General features: G+C 37.9%; 2 protein-coding genes across 12 annotated transcripts in view; both read left to right on the forward strand.

The window, feature by feature from the left end:
• Positions 1 to 401: 401 nt before the first annotated feature.
• Yif1 (Yip1d-interacting factor 1) lies at positions 402 to 14,396 on the forward strand. 4 transcript variants are annotated; one of them, XM_089738418.1, is made up of 7 exons: positions 402 to 570; positions 1,498 to 1,689; positions 1,953 to 2,035; positions 2,251 to 2,418; positions 3,470 to 3,593; positions 13,120 to 13,382; positions 13,595 to 14,396. In XM_089738418.1, the coding sequence occupies exons 1-7, from the start codon at positions 546 to 548 to the stop codon at positions 13,841 to 13,843; spliced, it is 1,104 nt and encodes a 367-aa protein (XP_089594544.1). In that variant the 5' UTR covers positions 402 to 545; the 3' UTR covers positions 13,844 to 14,396. The 4 variants fall into 4 exon arrangements, with proteins under 4 accessions (XP_089594544.1, XP_089594545.1, XP_089594546.1 ...); XM_089738419.1 differs by having other exon boundaries at positions 1,501 to 1,692; XM_089738420.1 differs by having other exon boundaries at positions 1,501 to 1,689.
• Positions 14,397 to 17,896: 3,500 nt separating this feature from the next.
• The window catches only part of pasilla (RNA-binding protein Nova-1-like protein passilla), a 90,222-nt gene continuing 86,656 nt past the window's right edge, over positions 17,897 to 21,462 (forward strand). For 3 of the 8 annotated variants that reach the window (XR_016325382.1, XM_028186332.2, XM_028186334.2), the window contains exons 1-2: positions 17,922 to 18,279; positions 18,652 to 18,714. Coding sequence is in view for 7 of the 8 variants with exons in the window: in XM_028186332.2 (XP_028042133.2) it covers positions 18,162 to 18,279; positions 18,652 to 18,714 (181 nt within the window). In the remaining variant the exon portion in view is untranslated. Of the gene's footprint in view, positions 18,280 to 18,651; positions 18,715 to 21,462 lie in introns of all 8 variants that reach the window. The other 5 variants (XM_028186337.2, XM_028186333.2, XM_089738413.1 and 2 more) reach the window with 4 other exon arrangements.

A 21,462-nucleotide genomic window follows, 5' to 3' on the forward strand; every position in this document is an offset into this window, starting at 1 on the left:
TACCACCCGGTCAGGTCGCAGAGTCCACTTCTCCAAACCTTTCGACCTATGATAATTTTTCTTTTTTTCGGCGGATTCTCCTTCTCCGTAGGGGGGTGGAGTGGCGTTTTATTATGCGTAAGCCGGAACGCACGAGATGTGAAAATAAGAATATAGTCTGTGACACTAGACCTTTTTACCGCCAAATATGAAAAACATAAAAATAATTTATAGTGTGTTAAATAACTAATTTAATGTAATTACTTTATGCCGCTATATCAATAAAATTTATATTGTTTCAACTGTGGTGTTAATTACATAAAACACGACCAGGCGAAATAAAGAAGGGATCCTATATGCACTCCCATAGGTTTAAAAAAAAAAAAGTGTTTTCAGTCTACACGTCATTATTAATGTCAACGTTGTCACATGTCATGACGAAAAAGGAAACACTGATATCGACGAGTCGCTGGTGATGTGTTCCATTAAATGAAATTATTTTAAATTCAGTTAATTAAACTTTATTATGTCGTTAAGTTCTTCACAATACTGAATTATAAAATAAAATGAATTTTAACGCGTCCAGAAACGGTGAGATTATTAAAACCTAGCCTAAATAGTTTTGAAAGAAATTTGTTTGTTATATTTGAACTTGTCTAACAAAATTTAACGAGAACTGTTAACTATACGATAAGTACAAGAATTGATCTCCGCGTGTAGTATAAAATGTAATATATTATTGTATCAATCTATTTAATCTAAACTAGTTAGGCAAGTTGTTTTTGCTCCCACGAATTTAACAAGTTCTCCAATTTAATAGTCAAAATATTTATGGTTTGGGAAATTAGGAAATATTTTAAAATCAAAATGTGTTATAAATAATAGATTAAAATTTTATCAACTGATTGTACTGAATGTCAATTTATGCTACGGAAATGTTATTCCACAGTATATTCGCACAAAACTTAGTATTCTGTGATGCAAATAATGCAATGTGAATATTCTAAGTGTTAAACATCCTAGACTATTCACATTGCATTTACATGTAAATGTAAAATGTAAATGCAATGTGAATATTTGAACACTTTGTGAACATAAACCGGTCTCCTTTGCTAAAAGAAAGTCTGGTGGTGATTTATCAACAATGTTAGTAGTAGTAGCAATCAAGTGAAAAATTTTAAACGTATCCTCTATAATATATTAATCCATATTTTTTATAATCATTTATCACTATGACCTGTCAGTTTTCAAAAAGGGAACCTCCCTTAGGTACATATTTGATATTCATTTCCAGTGTTTTTATTGATTTATTTATTTATTAAAAATATCCACTGATTTTATCTTTGCTTGCTAGATTGATGATACAAATACTGTCGTTGTTTGATGCTTGGATTAATTTGTTATTTTGAAACAGTAGTTTCAGGCTTTTATTGAATTATTTTAATGTGATGATAACTACAAAACAATGCTTATAAAAATATTTTAAAACAATAAAATTAATTTAATATTTCCCAATAGTAGGGCCTTCAGGTGCCATCCGTAAAGCAAAACGAGTAAGTGATGTAGCTGCCATGGGTACTCCAGCACCTAACCCTGCATTTAGTCCCACTGCATATAGCCCTGGGTATGCACCTACAGGACCTCCTCCGCCTTACCAGGAAAGCTTCCAATTAGATGCCAATCAAGATTTTAATACACATGCTCCTGCAGGTAGTGAGTATTTTTATTGTTAATGTCTTTAATTTAAAAAAGATATAATGTATTCATAGCAAGACACAAACTAATAAATAAATAATTTTACTGCTTGTAATGATGCAAAATTGAATGACAATTTTGAAAAAATTGTGTATAATGATATTGGACATCAAAGTTTTTTAAACCCAATATATTATTTCAATAAGATTGTTTTATTATATGTACAACTTATTTATTGTACCCCTTTTATTACACATATTACATTAATGTGCTCACAGATTTTGGATTTGCTGGGGGATTTCCTTCTCCAATGACTTCCCCGGCGCAAATAAGCTCTATGCTGCAACAACCTGTAGTCCAGGTATTTTGACATTCTTAGTTTTTTACCACTGTTATTATAGAGTAAATTAAATATGAATACAAAAACACTAAATTGTGAAAAGAAACTTTAACCATAATAATATTGCATCAAACTATGACTATTTATATTAACAGTTAACTATAGGTCTGACTGATGACCCCTACCCCATAAGGCAGTTATTCGTCTTTTGTTGATGATATTTTAATTTTTTCCAGGACATGGCTATTCAATACGGCAACCAGCTCGCGGCTCAAGGCAAGGAGGCTGTGCAACGAGAATTGCACAAGTTTGTGCCAGTCTCGAGGCTGCGGTACTATTTTGCGGTCGATACAAGATATGTTATAAGGAAACTAATGCTCATAGTCTTCCCCTATACTCATAAGGTGATATTTCATTGACCCATAAATCTCTTGTTATAAATAAATCATTGCTTAGTTACATCCTCATAATGATAAAATCTGGAAGAAAATTTTACATCCTACTAATCAAAGAAACTCTGTCATTGGATAAGGTTCTCTGCGAGCCATAGTCTTTTCCCTGACCTGCTTATATTAGCCGATAGTATAAAACTCATGAAAAAATAAATAGTTTCTGAATAAAGAGAGCTTGAACATAACAAACAAGGTATTGTAATATTCTTCGTAGTAAAAAATAAGGCTGGCTGAAATGAGCTTAGGCTTAAGCTTACCTTGAATTAGGAATTTGGCTTCAATGATTTTCTTATTGTAATTATCTATATAGTCCTGAAACGTCTAATCTAATGAATGGTACTGTTATTGTACAAAATCAGGACTGTCATTGAACAGTTGAAACAATAAATTAGTTTTTGTATGAAAGTACTAATTACTACTTTGAATATTTTTATTAAGTAGTAGCTACTACGGTAGCCACATTATGGGTTGATATATTCATTGTGGCACACACTCTGTAAAATAGTTTCGTTGCTAATTGAAATGAAAATAATATATAGATAGAATTGAATGGTATATTTAAAAAAAATTTTTTTACTTATCAACGGTAATTATGTTAGATAATAAGTTGTCATTTGTACTGGTATTTGTACTGGTGGCTTCATACTTATAAAGGGACAGGGCTACTGAGAACAATATAAAAGATCATTCAAGATCGCCTAAACACATTATTATACCTTATTCAAGGCATTGTTGCATTGTGAAGACTGGGGTCCTTGCCCTCTAGCAGGACAAACCAAAACAGACTATACTTCTTCTTTCTTTCTTTCCTATCAGCCTCTGCTGTGGTGTAGGGTTCGAATCAAATTCTCCCGTTTACATCGGTCTTGGACAGTCTGTTATGACTCCCCCCACGTCATATAACAGACTATACTGGTGTTAATTAAATTATTGTTCGGCTCCACCGGTAGCAGAACTTGCAATACGCCCTACCAGCAGTTAAAATGTTTCTTTTGTGCCACAGGAGTGGATGGTGAAATACGATCAAGACACTCCGGTGCAGCCCCGGTACGACATCAACGCTCCGGACCTGTACATACCCTCCATGGGGTACGTCACGTACGTGCTGCTGGCCGGCTTCATGTTAGGTTGGTGATGAACGTTTACACTGCGGGATAGCACGACGAACTGGCTCAGGCCGGGCCAAGCTGAGGGCCGTACAGTAACTTGGAGCACTTGTGTGATCAACAAAACTAGTGGTCCTCGCAGTAGTCGAAATTCGACTATAATTAATTGAAATTAAAAGTTTAAACCTTATTATGGTTCTATTGTCAAGCACTATTATATATATTAAAGACAAACAATATTAATCTGTTCTCAATTTGACCATAGACTTTAAACAATAACAAAAGTTTCACAATTGACAATACACAGAGTATACTTATACGCATGTGTTGTGTCAAATACGTGGTAGTGTGTGTAATATTTTCTTTATTGATTTATTTATGTTTAATGCATTATTTTAAAAAAATATTAGCATTATGCACTTCTTCTCTATGTTCTCTATAAGTGTAGGAAAGGACAATGCCCATTTTGTATGGGCGTTTGGGCTCCTAAAAAAAGTTGTCCTGTCATGATGGTTTTAACTTAATTTGATAGACAAAGAAATATCGTTTCATATTCAGAAAACGATTTTTATATTCTCACCCAGGCTTAAGAGAAATCTGTTTTTTTCTGCAGCTAAAATTAAGTTGTTAATTGTTTTCTTCGAAATCAATAATCGCTCTCATAATTATTTACAGTATTAAATAAGTTAATTGTGGTTAATGTTGAAATAAGCCCTTACGTACATTTTATTATTATTATATCCTCATATTAATAATAAAATGAAATGAAAATCCGGAAGCCGGCAACGATATTGTTGTTGTTGTTTTTTAATTCACCAATAAGCAGGCAAAGAGCGTAGCCTATACAGCCTAGTCTGTCGAAGTTATATATTTTTTATGTCATTAAAAAGCCGGTGTATCTATTTTTATTGCTTTTCGGGAGTTTTGACGTCAACTCGACGAATACCACATTGACTGAGCATGAGTTTACGCAGACCTTTTATACACAATATTACAAATACAAATAATACAAATTACACAATAAACTATTAAAAAAACATTAAAATAAAACTTCAAGTGACGCTTCCTGCCAAAACTCTCTGATCATATTATATATAACTAGCTGACCCGGCAAACGTTGTGTTGCCTTAAATAAGATTTCTAAGGAAATTCTACTGAGAAAAAAAACCTCATTTAACCACATAATACCTCATTATAAACAAAAAAAAATATCCAAAAAATTAAAATAAAAAATAAATGTTTGGGGTGGACAACCCTTTTCACTTAGGGGTATGAAAAATAGATAGTAGCCGATTCTCAGACCTACTGAACATACTATTGATACACAAATAAAACCAAAAAAACATGGCTGAAAAATGTATAGTATTGTATAGCTCTCAAATTATATATTAAGTGTATAATCTATGAGTAAGTAAGACAGGAGACCGGCTTCGTCCTCATCCCTACTACGTGATATTTGCTGGATGAGTGGTGACACCTGGCGGGGATAGCTGATCGATTGATAGCTGATCAGTAGTCGACCGGCGAGGGAGGGAGATTAAATTCAATTTAAAAAAAAGTCATAATTAAAGGAACTTGAAATTATAAACTCAGAATAAGAATTTATCGTACTACAATTATAATATTTGATTGCCATCTTGCAACCTTATTGCGGATCTGTGCATAGAATAAAAAAAATATTAATCGGGATCAAAAAAATAGGGGTTGATCGTATAAGAGTGAAAATTGAGAGTAATACGATTTTATTTATTTTAAGTCATGACAAAACAAAATAAAAAATTTGCCAAAAAAATTAAAGTTTATAATTAACAAATAAAAAATAGGCGTGATCATAAAGGGATGAAAATTTGGGAGTAACATCAGATTTTTTATTTTAATTCATGACAAAATAAAAATAAAAATGAAAATTTTGCCAAAAAAATTAAAGTTTATAATTAACAAATAAAAAATAGGGGTTGATCGTAGAGGGGTGAAAATTTCAGAGTAATATGAATTTTTTTATTCTACGTCATGACAAAATAAAAACAAAACTCTCGCAAAAAATTTGAAAGTTTTTAATTAGCAAATAAAAAATAAGGGTTAATCGTAGAGGGGTGAAAATTGAGGATTGTATGTATTTTTGTATGTTGTATCATAAAAAAATAGAATTTAAAATTTTTGTCTAAAAAATAAAAAAATAAATTTAGGGGTGGACTACCCCTAACATTTAGGGGGATGAAAAATAGATGTTGGCCGATTCTCATAGATACCGGATAAGCACAAAAAATTTCATCAAAATCGGTCAAGCCGTTTCGGAGGAGTATGGCAACGAAAACTGTGACACGAGAATTTTATATATTAGATAAGAATAGAGTAATGGTAGGCCATTGAGATTTTTACTAATGGAATCATTAATATCTAAAAATATTAAATAAAATAACTCATGGTTTTAAGTAATAATTATCATTACAATATATAAATATTGAATTGAACAAAAATAAACTAAAAAGTCTGTGAATTATAACCATTAGCTTTTTATTTGTTGTTCAAGTCACAGACAACTCTTTCGTTTGGCAGCATATAGGTTTACTATAAGGCTGTATGGACTAACAAGCCCTTTACCTATTGACGAATTTAAAAACTATGGCACTAAGTTTTGGGATGTTATCAAATAAGTAATTTATTTTTTTGTAAAACAATACCTGGGCGAAAGAAATGTTGATGCATAAACTAAACAACGTAAAAAAATAAGGCATAGTTTTTCAAGTACAAATAGTTTAGACATAAAGTTGGCCCACTTTTGGGCATTGTCCTTTCATACTCCCCTGTCCGCGCAGTTTTCGTAAAAAGGGGTACTGTATGTGAGACGTTGGTTCCCGGCTCAGTAGTAAGTTTTAGCCGGTTATCGTCGCGACACACACACTGGGTCTGGACAAACCAATCGATCCCTGGTCGGGGATGGCTACGGAACTTGCCCAGCAAGGTATCCTAGGTCCCCGATGTACGTCTAGGATTCAACAAATAGTGTAAATGCACATACGCACCTGGGACTGCCACACGGAGCTCCTGGACGCGTGCACTGTTCTATAATCACTAGGCCTTTGTTAATGTATTACAATTTAACTTCACCCGCGGTCGTCGATTTCGGTTAAGTTTAAATGTTCTAGATTCGGTTGCGTGTTGCTCGGCTCCCGTTCGTAATCGATGTGTGTGTGCATGCGATGTAGCTTCGCTGTCATTTGATGGATCCGAACGTGGAGATCGATTGGCGTTGTAAAATGTCAGATTTAAAATTTGCCGCGAAGACGGCACATACCGCCCACCAAAATACAAGTTATTGGATTTTCAACTAAGTTAAATGATAAAATGAAAACTAAAGAAATTACTAAAGAAACCTACATCTAAATTAAATTAATGACAATATAATTTTAATAATTTTAGAATTTTAGTTAATCAGAATAAATAGGTAGGGGAGCTAACTTCGTTAATGGCCTAGTGTAGAATTTGCCATTGGCTGTACGGACAGTGGCAATACGAACCACGCCATCAGGGCTGGCGTGAAGCTTGGAGATACGAGCTAAAGGCCAGTGCAACGGCATTGTACTTTCACTCTTAATCAGTACAACGGAACCATCATTCAAAGTTTCGCCCCTTTTGTTCCACTTTGCTCTCTGAGTTAGGGAATGCAGATACTCGGACTTCCAGCGTTGCCAGAAATGCCGCTGGAAACGTTGAATCAATTGCCAGCGATTCAATCTAGACATCTGATCATCCAACAAGTTAGAATCTGGAACTGCGGTAAGTGGTTCCAGAACCAAGAAATGTCCCGGCGTTAAAACGTTCAAATCGTTAGGATCTGAACTCAAAGAGCAAAGCGGCCGAGAATTTAGCAAAGCTTCGATTTGAACGAAAAGTGTTGTTAACTCTTCGAACGTTAAAGTTTGATTACCTATAATACGATGTAAGTGAGTTTTAGCTGCTTTAATTTGTATTTCCCATACACCTCCGAAATGTGGAGCAGAAGGGGGATTGAATTTAAATTCAATGTTTTGAGACTCAGAAGCAGAATGCATATAAAGATTAAGGATCTTCTGAGCTCCAATAAAATTCGTACCACAATCGGAGTGTATAACATTCACCCTACCGCGTCTCCCAACAAAACGGCGCAGGGCAGCAATAAAGGCTTCGGACGAGAGCTCACTAACCACTTCCAAATGAACTGCTTTGGTACTAAAACATACGAATAGGCACAAATAGGCCTTACCGATTTTGGCACCGCGATGCTTACCGAGTTTGATTTGGAATGGACCCGCGTAGTCCACGCCAACAATAGAGAATGGTTTGACTTGATTCACACGAGAAGCCGGCAAGTCACTCATGAATGGTTCCAATAATTTCGGATTAGTTTTATAACATGAAACACATTTTGACAAGCAATGACGAATAGCACGTTTAGGAGAGAATACCCAAAACAGCTGCATCAAAAGATATTGTGTCGTTCCCAACCCAGGATGACAATTCTCTTTGTGAATTGCTTCGATGATCATGTATGTGAACCTAGAATGACGCGGCAACAGAGCAGGATACTTACTCAAGACTAAACTCAAGACCAGAACGAGACAAACGGCCGCCCACCCTGACAACTCCTGGTCGTCCAGGAATGGATTGAGTTTTCTCCACGGTTTGGGTAATGGTATACCATTCTCGAGCTTACGAATTTCATCCTGAAAGTTGAGAAATTGAATTCGCTTGGTAATCGTCATCAGGGCCCCATGAAGTTCTGCACGACCTAAAAAGGTACCTGGAACACGTGTCTGTTTTTTGTTAGCATTTCTGATAAAACGAAGACAATAACCAATAATACGTTGAACCTTACGAATTGATGAAAACCTTTCGAGCAAAGAATCGATAAAGTTAGGTTCATCATTCACGACCAACGAAAAACAGCGTTCCTCGGCAAGCATATCAGTCTCGTTCACCTCGAGACCGGAATTTGAAGGCCATGAAGATGAAGGTTGCCGAAGCCAGCTCGGTCCCGCCCACCATAACTCACTCTGGAGTAGGTCGCTCGGACACATACTGCGGGAAGCTATGTCCGCAGGATTTTCATTAGAGCGCACGTGATTCCAGTGAGTTTCGGGGACAGTTTCTTGGATATGACTAACCCTATTAGCAACAAATGTTTTCCAACGCGAGGAATGACCACGAATCCATGACAGAGTTACCGTTGAATCTGACCAAGCAAATGTATCAGAAAGTGGAAGTAACGGTACATACACTTCTTTTACGAATTTGAGCAGGTCAGCGAGCAGAACCGCAGCGCAGAGCTCTAGTCTCGGCAATGAAACTCTCTTAATTGGGGCCACGCGAGATTTAGCACATAAAAGGATACTCCTATGTGACCATTATTTAAGTAGTCCAGTATGAAGTCCGAATACTGCTCATGAAGGTTTGGGCTTGAAAGAAGTCCTCGTTCCAATGAATGAAATCTTCGCAATGTATTTTCACGCGAACCCGGAAGTGTAACTCCCCATCCCTCTGCCCAAACGGCAAAGAAACGATGTACCTGCCAGATGTATCTCGAGCGTGGGTTTCAGTGTAAAGTTTCTCACATCGCTGCTCGTCTGGCGTTAGAACTGATGATTTAGGTATGACCTCCAACTCCTACAGTGTCCTCAATTCCTCATGGAGAGGAGGATCATGCTCTCTTACAAAAGAATTTGAGTGTTTTATCTCATCCCTGCATTTGACACTTCCCATCAGGATCCATCCGAAGATGGTGTTCAAGGCTGAGGGTTCATGAGGACTACCCGAAATATTTCCGGACAGTAACAGCGTTGAAAACATTTCAGCACCGATAAGCAGATCTATTGGACCAGGCTTATTATAATTCGGATCAGCGAGTCGCAAATTACGTAGGTGTTCGCATGAAGAAAGATCAAGAGGAGCAGTGGGCATTTGTGCACAAATAGATGGTAAGATGAGAGCCGTTAAATTAAATAAATTCTTTTGATGAACTCCGAGTTGAAGCTCCACCATTCCAGTCACTGACGTCGATGATTGCCCCAAGCCACAAACATTTCGCGAAGTTTGCTTAGGCTTTAAGCCCAATCGTTCCATAGCTTGATTAGAAATGAAATGTGACTGACTACCAGGGTCGATGAGTGCGCGAAGAGTATGAAAGTGACCAGATGAGTCACGCACTTCAACGTTAGCAGTAGCCAGCAGAACTACAGAGCTACCATTCATGTTTGTAAAAGCCTGCGTTTGTGGCTCTTGACTAGAAGAAGACGGTGGCAGTCGATTAATCCATACATGACTCTTGGCTACGTCCTCGCGGCCAGTGTCACACAAATCTCGATGGAGAAGCGTGTGATGGTTCTGTCTACAAATTTTACATCTGAAGATAGATTTACAATTTTTTAATTGATGCGAGGCGCGTAAGCAATTGAAACACCATCGATGAAGCTTCGCATGATTGTATCTATCATCTACCGATTTTTGTGAAAATGATTCGCAAGAGACAATAGTGTGCTCACCGTCACAGTACGAGCACTTGAGTGTCGGTGGAGTAGAATTTACTACGGTAGTTGGTGTCAGCATATCCTTAGAATCGTTCTTCTTCGGTGGGGTGTTTGATAAAAAAGTAGAAACCGGTTTTTTATTGAATGAAACGACGTTATGAATCGCAGCAGAACGTGGCTTATCCGGAGCAGGACTATCATGAACAAAGAAGTGGCCATCGCGTATAAGGGCTTCGCATTTGTTTTATAAAAATCGTTTGAGGTCGTTGAAGGCTGGCAACTCAGAATCTGAAAATTGTATTTCAAAAGCACGACGAGTGTTTGAGTCCAGCTTTGAAAGAACTAAGTAGCTAAGTATAAAATCCCAACTGTCAGTTGGCAGGTTTAACCCTTTCAATATCGATAAATTTTCGTTAAACAAATCAAGACTACGTCGAAAGTCAGATGGAGAATTTAATTTTAAATTTACATTAAGTATTTCTTTCCAACAGGTGAAAGCTAAATCACGCTTATTTTGATAACGATCAATCAATGTTTGATAAGCCTCCTGATAGAATTTCCCTTCATAAGGGAAGGAGCGTATGAGTGCCACGGCATCTCCAGACAAACTTGATATTAGATAATGCATACGCTCTGAGTCCGTAAGTGTTGCGTTGTTATGAATGAGGGAGTGAAATACGTCATGGAATTTAGGCCAACCTTTTATTTCACCTGAAAACTGCGGTACAGAAATTTTAGGAAGTTTTATGTTGTGACTTGTTACTTTGGAAGATTCTAGCGAAGTGTTCAATTCACTACCCGTTTTGATAGTCAACTGCCGATATATAGAAAGAATCTCCATTTGAATATCATCAAATTCCATGCGAAGCAGGTCCTCAGCCTCCTCATCGCAACTGTCTATCAGTGATATAATGTCACCGTATGCAGCCTCAAAGGCACTAACAACCTTTTTTACTTCCGGAAAACAAGCAAGGAATGTATTACATTGTTCCGGATCATATTTAGCCGCTCGGGCAATAACTAATGTTTTCTTTAATCGATTTAAAGATAAAGTACGCTTACGTCGCAATACTGGTAGGTCCTGAACCGAAATTTCATCTGTGTCCATCGACCTCGATTTACTTTTCTTAAGTACTGCACACGATACCTTCCGTTTCACGGAATGTGACATTCTTAATCGGAGCTACGATTTTATTTCAATTAAATTCAAAAAATAAAACAAAAAAATAAAAAATTAGAAAATGAGTACTATGAATATTTGAAGGAAAATGAACGATTAATTTAAAATGTTTTGTAATTACGCAACCAATACAAAAGGATAAAACTAAAAGGTCAATAACCCATTTGCAATTGAATAACTCAGGTAAAAGATGACGTATGTGTTCGTATACCTGAGTTGTAAGTATTAGAATAATATCGCAAACACAAAGAACCGTAATCACCAAACGATATTTATAGGTAGGTAGGTAAGTACGGAAACGAAAAATGAATAAAATAAAAACTCGCAAATTAACTTCTTAATTTTGTTGATACGTATTTGATCGTAACAAAACAAGACTGGTTTAGGTTTAGATTTAAATTTAAATGTTTTAAAATTAAACCAAACGTGATATTATTTAAAATCGGTATTAGCACAACAATTATATTTATGAGAATATAACTTTGTACCAAGATACATAATTAACTGATGGGCGAACAATGCAGCGTTATACGTTCAACAAACGAAGACGGAGGGTATCCTCGTAAAGTTGACGACAATTAATCTAGAATTATTTATTAGATTCTCTTTTACGTTTAATATAATGAATTTTACAAATTAATGCACTGAAGAGAATGAAGTACATACACCGTTACGTTATTTGATTGTATGCACAACGTTACGGATTGCAATTAATTTGCACAGTGGATTGATGACGTGATTCGTATTGTCTTAGGCCTAATGAAATTGATCGTAATATAATTAAGAAAGCGGTTAAAAAGTAGTTATGTTAAATACTAGTTAAATTTAAGAACTTGTATTTTGCTGTGACGGTAGATTTCCCGGGTTTCGGCACCATAAAATGTATGTGAGACGTTGGTTCCCGGCTCAGTAGTAAGTTTTAGCCGGTTATCGTCGCGACACACACACTGGGTCTGGACAAACCAATCGATCCCTGGTCGGGGATGGCTACGGAACTTGCCCAGCAAGGTATCCTAGGTCCCCGATGTACGTCTAGGATTCAACAAATAGTGTAAATGCACATACGCACCTGGGACTGCCACACGGAGCTCCTGGACGCGTGCACTGTTCTATAATCACTAGGCCTTTGTTAATGTATTACAATTTAACTTCACCCGCGGTCGTCGATTTCGGTTAAGTTTAAATGTTCTAGATTCGGTTGCGTGTTGCTCGGCTCCCGTTCGTAATCGATGTGTGTGTGCATGCGATGTAGCTTCGCTGTCATTTGATGGATCCGAACGTGGAGATCGATTGGCGTTGTAAAATGTCAGATTTAAAATTTGCCGCGAAGACGGCACAGGTACAAAGTTTTTGCTTCACGTATTAATATTAACAAAATACATGTCATAATATAGTTACATCGATATTTAGACGGTTACAAACTGTTGATACTGATATAAGTACTGGTTTTTATTTTGGAAAAAAAGCTTTTTTTGTTCATTGCCCTATTTGCAGACGAGCGTACGGCCCAACTGATAGTGAGTGGTTACCGTCGCCCATGGAATTCAGCAGTGCCAAGGGCGGAGCCAAGTTGCTGCCGAAAATGAATAAGTAATCAGAAACAAGTCTCACCCATCAGGCCTCGAACTGGGACTCCCTTGTGCTGCGGAAATCAGCGACTGATACTTTTACATATTTGTAGACGGCGAGCAAACAAACCTGCTCGTCACGCAAGGGCTGCTCGATGAGGGGAATTGAACCCAAACCCCTAAACCCAGTAGTGGAACAACTGTCTGATCACACATAAGCACTGTGCCGTCGAATCACTCTACTAACGCTACAGACGAATTCTCTGTATATTTAAATTCACCAAAACGACTTGCAGGTCTTCAGCACAGATTCTCACCGGAACAAATAGGCATCCAGGCGTCCAGCGCCCTGGCCTACATCATCTTCGAGATGCTGCTTTACCTCGTCACGCTGTACGTCACCAACACCAGCACCAGCCTCAAGACCCTGGACCTGCTGGCGTACTCCGGCTACAAGTACACCGTGATGATCTCCAGCCTGCTGGCCGGCCTGCTCGCGGGCAGGACGGGCTACTACTGCGGTCTGCTCTACAGCAGCTGCGCCTTGTCTTACTTTTTGGTGAGATTAATTTCAATATTCAGCATCTGAAGTCCCCGAGTTGTCCGCGGAGAGCGCGGTGCAGGGGCGCGTGCACGAAGCTCGCGTGCGCCGGCGGGAAGTAGCCGCCGGAACCCACAGACATTGCTGTCCCTGACTTGCCGACCTCGTGGCAGAATGGGACGGGCCGAACGTCTCTTGCACGTTGGTGACGCCCGTCCGCCTCATTCCAGGTGAAGACGCTTCGTCTCCAGTTGCTGTCGGGGTCTCAGGGTCCGGAACAGCCCTCGTACGGGTTCCCCAACCCTCCCTACGCCGCCAACCCTTACTCCGACGCCTGGGACAAACCAACATCAGGAGGCACCAAGCGAAGGGTCTACTTCTTGCTGTTCGTGGCGATAACACAGCCGCTGCTGTGCTGGTGGCTGACTTACCATCTCGTGGCGTCGCCGCCTGGCGAGGGCGCGGGCCCGGCGCGATAGCGGGCGCTCCGGGGTGAGCTCGCTCGCAAGGACCGACCGTGTTGCGGAAGTCGCGCTTCTCCTTTGAATTATGACACGGAACAAAATACACAATATTTTTATAAATTGCGAGTTCTTAATTACGTAAGAATAATGGAGTTCTAAAGTCAGTCCGCGACCTGCGGTAAGTGGGCGTCCGCTCCGCTCCCGACGGTAATAACAAAAGATCTAGAGTTTATACTTTGTATTTTATAAACTATTGTCGATGTAAACTATATCACATTTATTATTTTTGTTTAATTTGAATCAACCTTTTACTTATTATATTTTTAAATAAATTTGACTAATCAACTATTTTAAGCTACAATGGGTCAAGTTTACTTAAAAACAAACAAAGATTGAAAAAAAATCTGTTTATAATTACATTTACTATGAGTTTGTTTTACAAAATATTAATTAAGCCTGTCCGCGCCGGCCGACAGGTAGCGCTGTCGCGGTTTTCCTTAATCAAATAATGAATCTAAATTCGAACTGCAGACTTGAATTTGTTAATACGAAGAAATACTTTTATAAATATTGTTTTATTTCTTTCAATCCCATTTTTAATAATTATATTATAAGACAGAGAGAGAGAGAGAGAGAGTATTCTTTATTGTACACCAAAAAACAAATAAACAGTGCGATACATTAAACACAAAAAAGTACAATTGGCGGTCTTATCGCTAAGAGCGATCTCTTCCAGACAACCATCAGGTGAACAAGAATCATTTGGAAACGAACTACGCGCGGTGTACCATTCCAGTGAAATACATATACATGTATATACACATACATACACACATACAAATCTCCGTAAATATACATACAATTAATACAAAGTATTATAATATAATGATAATTATTAAAAATAAAAAAATAATTAAATTTTGCTTCTTTACACATAAATAAGAATAAGCAATTTACATATAAAAGATACTTAAAATACCTTTGAAACATATACAATTTAAGTAGATACCAATTTCAGAAATCTACCTTATCACATATTAAATTGGTTAATTTGGTTAATATTATAATGCCTTTATTTCCCGAACATTTTATATTGTTGACTAAATATTTAAAGTAGATTAAGGAATACATTATATAAAATAATATATATATCTATACTAATTTATAAATCTACAGTGGTTTTTACGGGTCTTTTTATTTATTTTTTATTGCTTAGACGTGTGGTCGAGCTCACAGCCCACCTGGTGTTAAGTGGTTACTGGAGCCCATAGACATCTACTACGTAAATGCGCCACACACCTTGAGATATAAATTCTAAGGTCTCAGTATAGTCACAACGGCTGCCCCACCCTTCAAACCGAAACGCATTACTGCTTCACGGCAGAAATAAGCGGGGCGGTGGTACCTACCCGCGCGGACTCACAAGAGGTCCTACCACCAGTAATTACGCAAATTATAATTTTGCGGGTTTGATTATTATTTCACCGTGGAAGTAAATCGTAAACATTTGTTAAGTACGTATTTCATTAGAAAAAGTGGTACCCGCCTGCGGGATTCGAACACCGGTACATCGCTCGATACGAATGCACCGGACGTCTTATCCTTTAGGCCACGACGACTTCAAAATTCCGTTCCGTTATAACTACTGAACCGTGCATCCAATTGACTTGAAACTTGGTATCCATGTAGAAAATACATGTACTTAATGGATAGACTAATATTTGTATGAATGAGTGTTGGACTCCCTACATCAGTTGCGGGGGCGTTAATGATGAGAATCTTTGTGGGGGTCAGAAATAATAATGTTAATTTTAAATGCTCGACGAAGCGGAGGGGTACCGCTAGTATTATATAAAAATACAATAAAAAAGTAAAATCTACACATAAACAAAAAAAATGTCTCTCGTCTTGATGTCCCTTTTGGCAAAGGCCTTTTTTTTTTTTCGTGGGGAAATCCTCATGGACTACCTCCGCCTGGGGAAAAGCGGAGGGGCGTGCCGAACTCCTACCGGCTAAAACCACCCCGGTGTCCACCCACACGTGCGCGCAGGGCCGCGGGAATCCAAATTCTTCCGCAGCCCCACACCAGTGCTGGCCCGGTCTGTCCAGGCCTCGTCTCCTGCACGGGGTAGTGAGGCGTTCAGCTACTCCGTGCATCGTCTCAGAGGCACGCGCCGACACCCGCACACGCCTCCGTCTCAGGTCCATCGAATAGGGGGCGAGGGCTTTCCCAAGTCCCTCGCCCCTGGACCCATTCATGGGGGGCGGAAAAGGGCGTTGTCCTACGCCCGGTGCGCCTTCTGCGGCCGGGGAAGGGAGTCGAGATCTCCCTCTCCCGTTCTGCAGTTTCCTTCTGCGACATCACGTCCTCTTTGGCAAAGGCCTCCTCCAACTCTTTCCAGTGCTTTCTGTGTGCTGCTGCTCTTATCCGAATAGGTCCAGAGGTAATTTTCAGTTCATCCTCCCATCGGACCGGAGGTGAAGTTGCCGCTGCACTGTAGAATTCAAACTTTCAACTCATCGTCCAAGATGGGTAGCGGCATTTATATTACGTTGGTGACAGCAATGGACTCCGGTTTCCACTTAACATCTGGTGTCCGCCCAACACACGCTCATCTACACGCTTAAACAATAAAAAAAATCATACTGATCTAATAAAATTAATATAAGTAAGATTAGGGTAAGATTTTGAATTCTAATAGGTTTGTATATTTAGTTTGAAATTTTACCAAAAGATTGCGCTGTACGCAATTTTAAATTCCTAAATGGAAACTAATGAATTAAGAAGAAAGGAACGAGAATATTTCCAATAACAATCAGTTTTAACAGAGAAACCGTCTAAATTATTTAATTATTCTCATTGTCATTATTTCTCATATATATTTTATAAATAGCTCGAGAAATCACCGAAACATGAGCTAAATTTTACCGGGCACAATGACCTATATCGATGAAAATGAGAACAGTAGCTATTGCTCTTTTTAAAGTGCGTGTGAAAGAGAGAACAAGAGGTATAAGTCCTTGACCTAGATTTCCTATACAAAATGAGCTCCACGATCCAGGGCCGTACATTGGCGCCATTTTCAAAACCAGGAAGCAAGGGAACCGGAATGAAAAAATACGGCAAGTCAATTCTGAAGTCGACCATTTCTTTTATGCCTTTTAAAGATCTACAATAGGAAATCATAATAAAGTGAATTTTAAGTGTATATTCTTCTGAAATGTTTCCATTCAGATACCTCTACAGGAAATCATAATTTTAAGACAATGACGGTGTAGAATTTAAAGCTGGCGCTTAACGGCTTCTTTATGAAGCTAGTCACAGTTAGGCGTGGAACGACCTTGGCGCATAACGCTAATAGGGATGGCCAGCGATTCGATTTAAATGAAAAAAAAGAAGCAAATTAATGGAATTCTTGTAAAAAGCAAAGAATATGCTTAAATCCTCCAATTAAATAAACTTTCAGTTCGTCTGAATTTCGTTTAGTATCATTCATTTTTAATGTCTTAATTTCGTATAATTTTTCTCACTTCGTTACTCTTCAGTTCAACTTCAATGCTTACCATATTTGTTTCCCTTTGTCCTCACACTGCGATTCTGAAACTTATTGGCTCCTTCCAGAAAGCTGCTCGTGCTATACGATTTCTAGTAAGGTCTGAATGGTTCTATGCTATTAATCTGATCCCCACTAAATCACATTATTTGTTATTGTTGGAGCTATTTGATAGTGCCACTATTGGCCTAGAGATGACTCTTACCGTCATTGGGTAGTGTTTTAATACTCGTTTTAGTCTACAAAATTAGGAATTAACTATAAATTCTAAATCTCTTAGGATTTACAAAATCTGCTATTGAATTTCACATGTAGCGATTCAGTTGTTAATTGTTATAGCTACCGTACAACTTCAAAATTATTGTTTTTTTTAAACGTACAATATTAAATATATTTACATTCCGCCACATATTTTCAAATATTGCAAATTTTACACATCACTAAAGTAATCAGCTGGTATCTATCAAAATACAGACATACCAACCTAACCAACCAAGATTCGGAGCTATGTTCACGTTGACTATGCGCCACAAACAGCCGCAGTATCGACAAACGTTCACAAAACGTTTAGACGTAACAACCATAGTGTCGTTTCTCTCCTTATTTTAGTAATTAGTCCTTTATATATTTAAATCTCCTTCATTTTATTAGTTCATGTGTTAAGTGTTCAGTATATCGTTATAATAATGCTAAGTGCCGCATCGAAAAACGTCTTTTGAAGCAATTACGTAATGGGAATTATGCTAGACAAGTTTAAAGTTTTGCTCTGAAATTTCAACATGGCCGCTGATACAGGGATGGACACTTGCCCTAGTCCAGAGATTACGGACTCCAGGAAGCGACCCCTGGATGGAGACTCAGAAAATGGAGATGTCAAGAGATCACACTTCAGCTCGGGTGAGTGGTGCACCGCATTCTACGTACACATACTACCAACGTATAAATTTATTTCATTGCGTACTTGGCAAGGCAATAACATTGACATAGTCTCGTGGTCGACCCGCCTATGCAGCTGGAGGGGGCGGAGATTCTTATCAGCGCGCACATTGTTATCAACGTGACCTATATCGTACGATACGAGGGTCATTTTAAGTGAACTAGTTCAATAATTGAACGTTTTAAAGTTTATAGCAGTGAAGACTTAGATAAGTTTGGTATACTAAGTTCTTATCGTTCCGATAAGCGTCGAGGGCGGCGGCGACGTTCGGTGGCTCGCTTCTCGCGCAATTGTTGTATATGCAATGTTAAAACGTCGTGGTTGTTTTTTAGTGCAAGACTTGGTGACCGCGTTGCCTCTGGCCAACGGCCATGGCTCTATTACGTCTCATTTCGGTGAGTCGATCGTAAACGCATTTGAATCCATCGGCTTTGTGGTTGAAAGGCGCGCATGCACCACGCGCGCACTTGCTCCTCCTCACTCGCGCTGCTGATCACGACTCCAGGAATGAAAAACCTTATCACTAAATAGGCTTATCACCTGTTTTTCATCCAATTAGTAACGAAACTGCTTCCAATTAGATTCTGATTGGATGCCTGTTATCTGTTCTAGTTTGATGAATATTTTGATTAGGGTTGTCAACAATGGTTATGTAACAATGCATATATATAATAATTTGTTAATCAATATTTTTTATTTTCTTTATTTTCTCTACTAGCTTAGTAAAATTATTTATTATGAGCGATAGAAAAATAGATTTATATATTACTTTTTAGAAAAAAAATTGCTAAAAATAATAATAATCAAGAAAAAAGTGACATGAGCAGAGTGAGGGAGCAGTGTAGGTGTCAGCATCGTAATCGTACATTGAGCACTGTAATACAATGCCTAGATGTTGTGAGCCATCTCGTACTTAGCCTCATATCGACTTCACCATTGGCTTAGTCGTTCCATTGTCGGTGTGACATTTGCATTTGTACAGACCATATCTTATCTTTGGTATATAAAAAAAACTTTTCGGAAGAAAATCTATCAGCTTTTAAACGCTTTTAATTTTATTTCAGGAAGGAACTAACAAAAATTTGTTTAACATATTTACTTTGCGTAATTTCATTATACATAATAAATTTCACTTAATAATTTATAGTTTGGCACTGTTCACCATCATGTTAATGTATAAGAAATGTGTTAGATTTTTCTTTCTAAATAAAGTGCTGTTCCTAATATGTGGACTTATAATTAACAAGAAAGAATAATGGGAGAAAACATTTAAATATTTAAAATTATCATTGTCCGAAATATGGATGTATTAATTTTCTAAGGCTAACTATGAATATTTGTTTAGAAAAATCTAAATTATATAAATATTTTTCAAATTGCATTTTATTAAGAAAATGTTTCCTATTGTCAATCAATCTGATAAGATTTTAAATTTGACTATAGTACACTATTTCCATCAGCACAGATATTCTTTAAATTGTTTGTTGATAATGTAATTACTTTTTATGATTGTTTCAATGATGTAGATGGAAAAAGGATTTGATGGCCTATTAGAAATTCAGGTGCTGGTGCCCTTGGACACTTGGTGCCATTTGCTAATACCACTACCCACCTTGAGACATGAGGTCGAAGTTTGAATTATATTGTAATTGGAACTGAAGCCAATTATTGCTCGGAGCAGAAAAAAATAGAATGATGGTTGAAAGTAAGCTCTACCACAACACCCACCCTTCTATTCTAGTCATGACACAGACTCGGCACTAGGCGAAAACATGGGACGTTTTATCCATCATACATTGAGTGTCCTTGAGTCGCGTGTCTTTCGAGGACAGCCTTTACTCCGCGACTTTGGCTCAAGGTGAGCGTTGGCAATTACGGTGTGGAATGAACTCTGAACAGCAGATACTGTTTAATAAAAACTTAACCTATGACTTTATTAAAAAATGGTATAAAATATGTCTGATGCATTCCTGTTGACCGTTGCACCGGTGTTCGAATCCCAGGCGGGTACCATTTTTTCTAATGAAATACGTACTCAACAAATGTTCACGATTGACTTCCACGGTGAACGGAATAACATCGTGTGATAAAAATCAAACCCGCAAAATTATAATTTGCGTAATTACTGGTGGTAGGACCTCTTGAGAGTCCGCGTGGGTAGGTAACACCACCCTGCTTATTTCTGCCGTGAGGCAGTAATGCGTTTCGGTTTGAAGGGTGGGGCAACCGTTAACTATACTTGAGACCTTAGAACTTATATCTCAAGGTGGGTGGCGCATTTACGTCGTAGATGTCTATGGGCTCCAGTAACCACTTAACACCAGGTAGGCTGTGAGCTCGTCCACCCATCTAAGAAATAGAAAAAAAAATACATTCTTCAATACGGTGTCCACGAAATATTTCCATCAGAGTCAGGCCTCCACGTCTCGTTCGTAAAGGCTAGTTCAGGATCTTGGCAATTGATAAATGACTCTTAACCGGTCACCTCCTGCGGCCACGTCTTTTAAACAAACCGAAAGGAAATAATTTTGTGTCCGTTGAATTTATTTTCAACGGCGTTTGGCTATTACCCAACTTCAAAAAAAGATACTGCTTATTTGCTAATCAACAATGGCACTTAGAGCAATTAATAAAAAACCTTGTAAATAAAGTCCAACGTTTCTTTAAATGATTGTACTCCGTGCATTTATTAACAACTAGCTGACCCGGCAGACTTCGTAGTGCCTGAATCGATAAATAAAAGACCTAAACTTTTGTATAAAATAAACTTAAAAGAAACAAAAGGAATCCGACCAACGGGGGGGACATCAAAGGAAAGACAATTTTCATATTTATCTACCTTTTAAACCTTCTCTGGACTTCCACAAATAATTCAAGAACAAAATTAGCCAAATCGGTCCAGCCGTTCTTGAGTTTTAGCGAGACGAACGAACAGCAATTCATTTTTATTTAAATAGATTTGTCCGATTGAGTTGAAACTACAGTTATAGTTGGCAATATAGGAAAGGTTCTTTTCACAGTACCATTAAACGCAGAATAGGTGGCGTGCGAGTATTTTTACGCAATGTTATTTTCATATGTGATCGTAGATGGATTTCACAGGTATGAAATAAAATATGTCAAAACAACGTATTTGTATGAGC

Source organism: Bombyx mandarina, chromosome 25 (genome assembly GCF_030267445.1).
Source record: "Bombyx mandarina strain Sakado chromosome 25, ASM3026744v2".
NCBI lineage: Eukaryota > Metazoa > Arthropoda > Insecta > Lepidoptera > Bombycidae > Bombyx > Bombyx mandarina.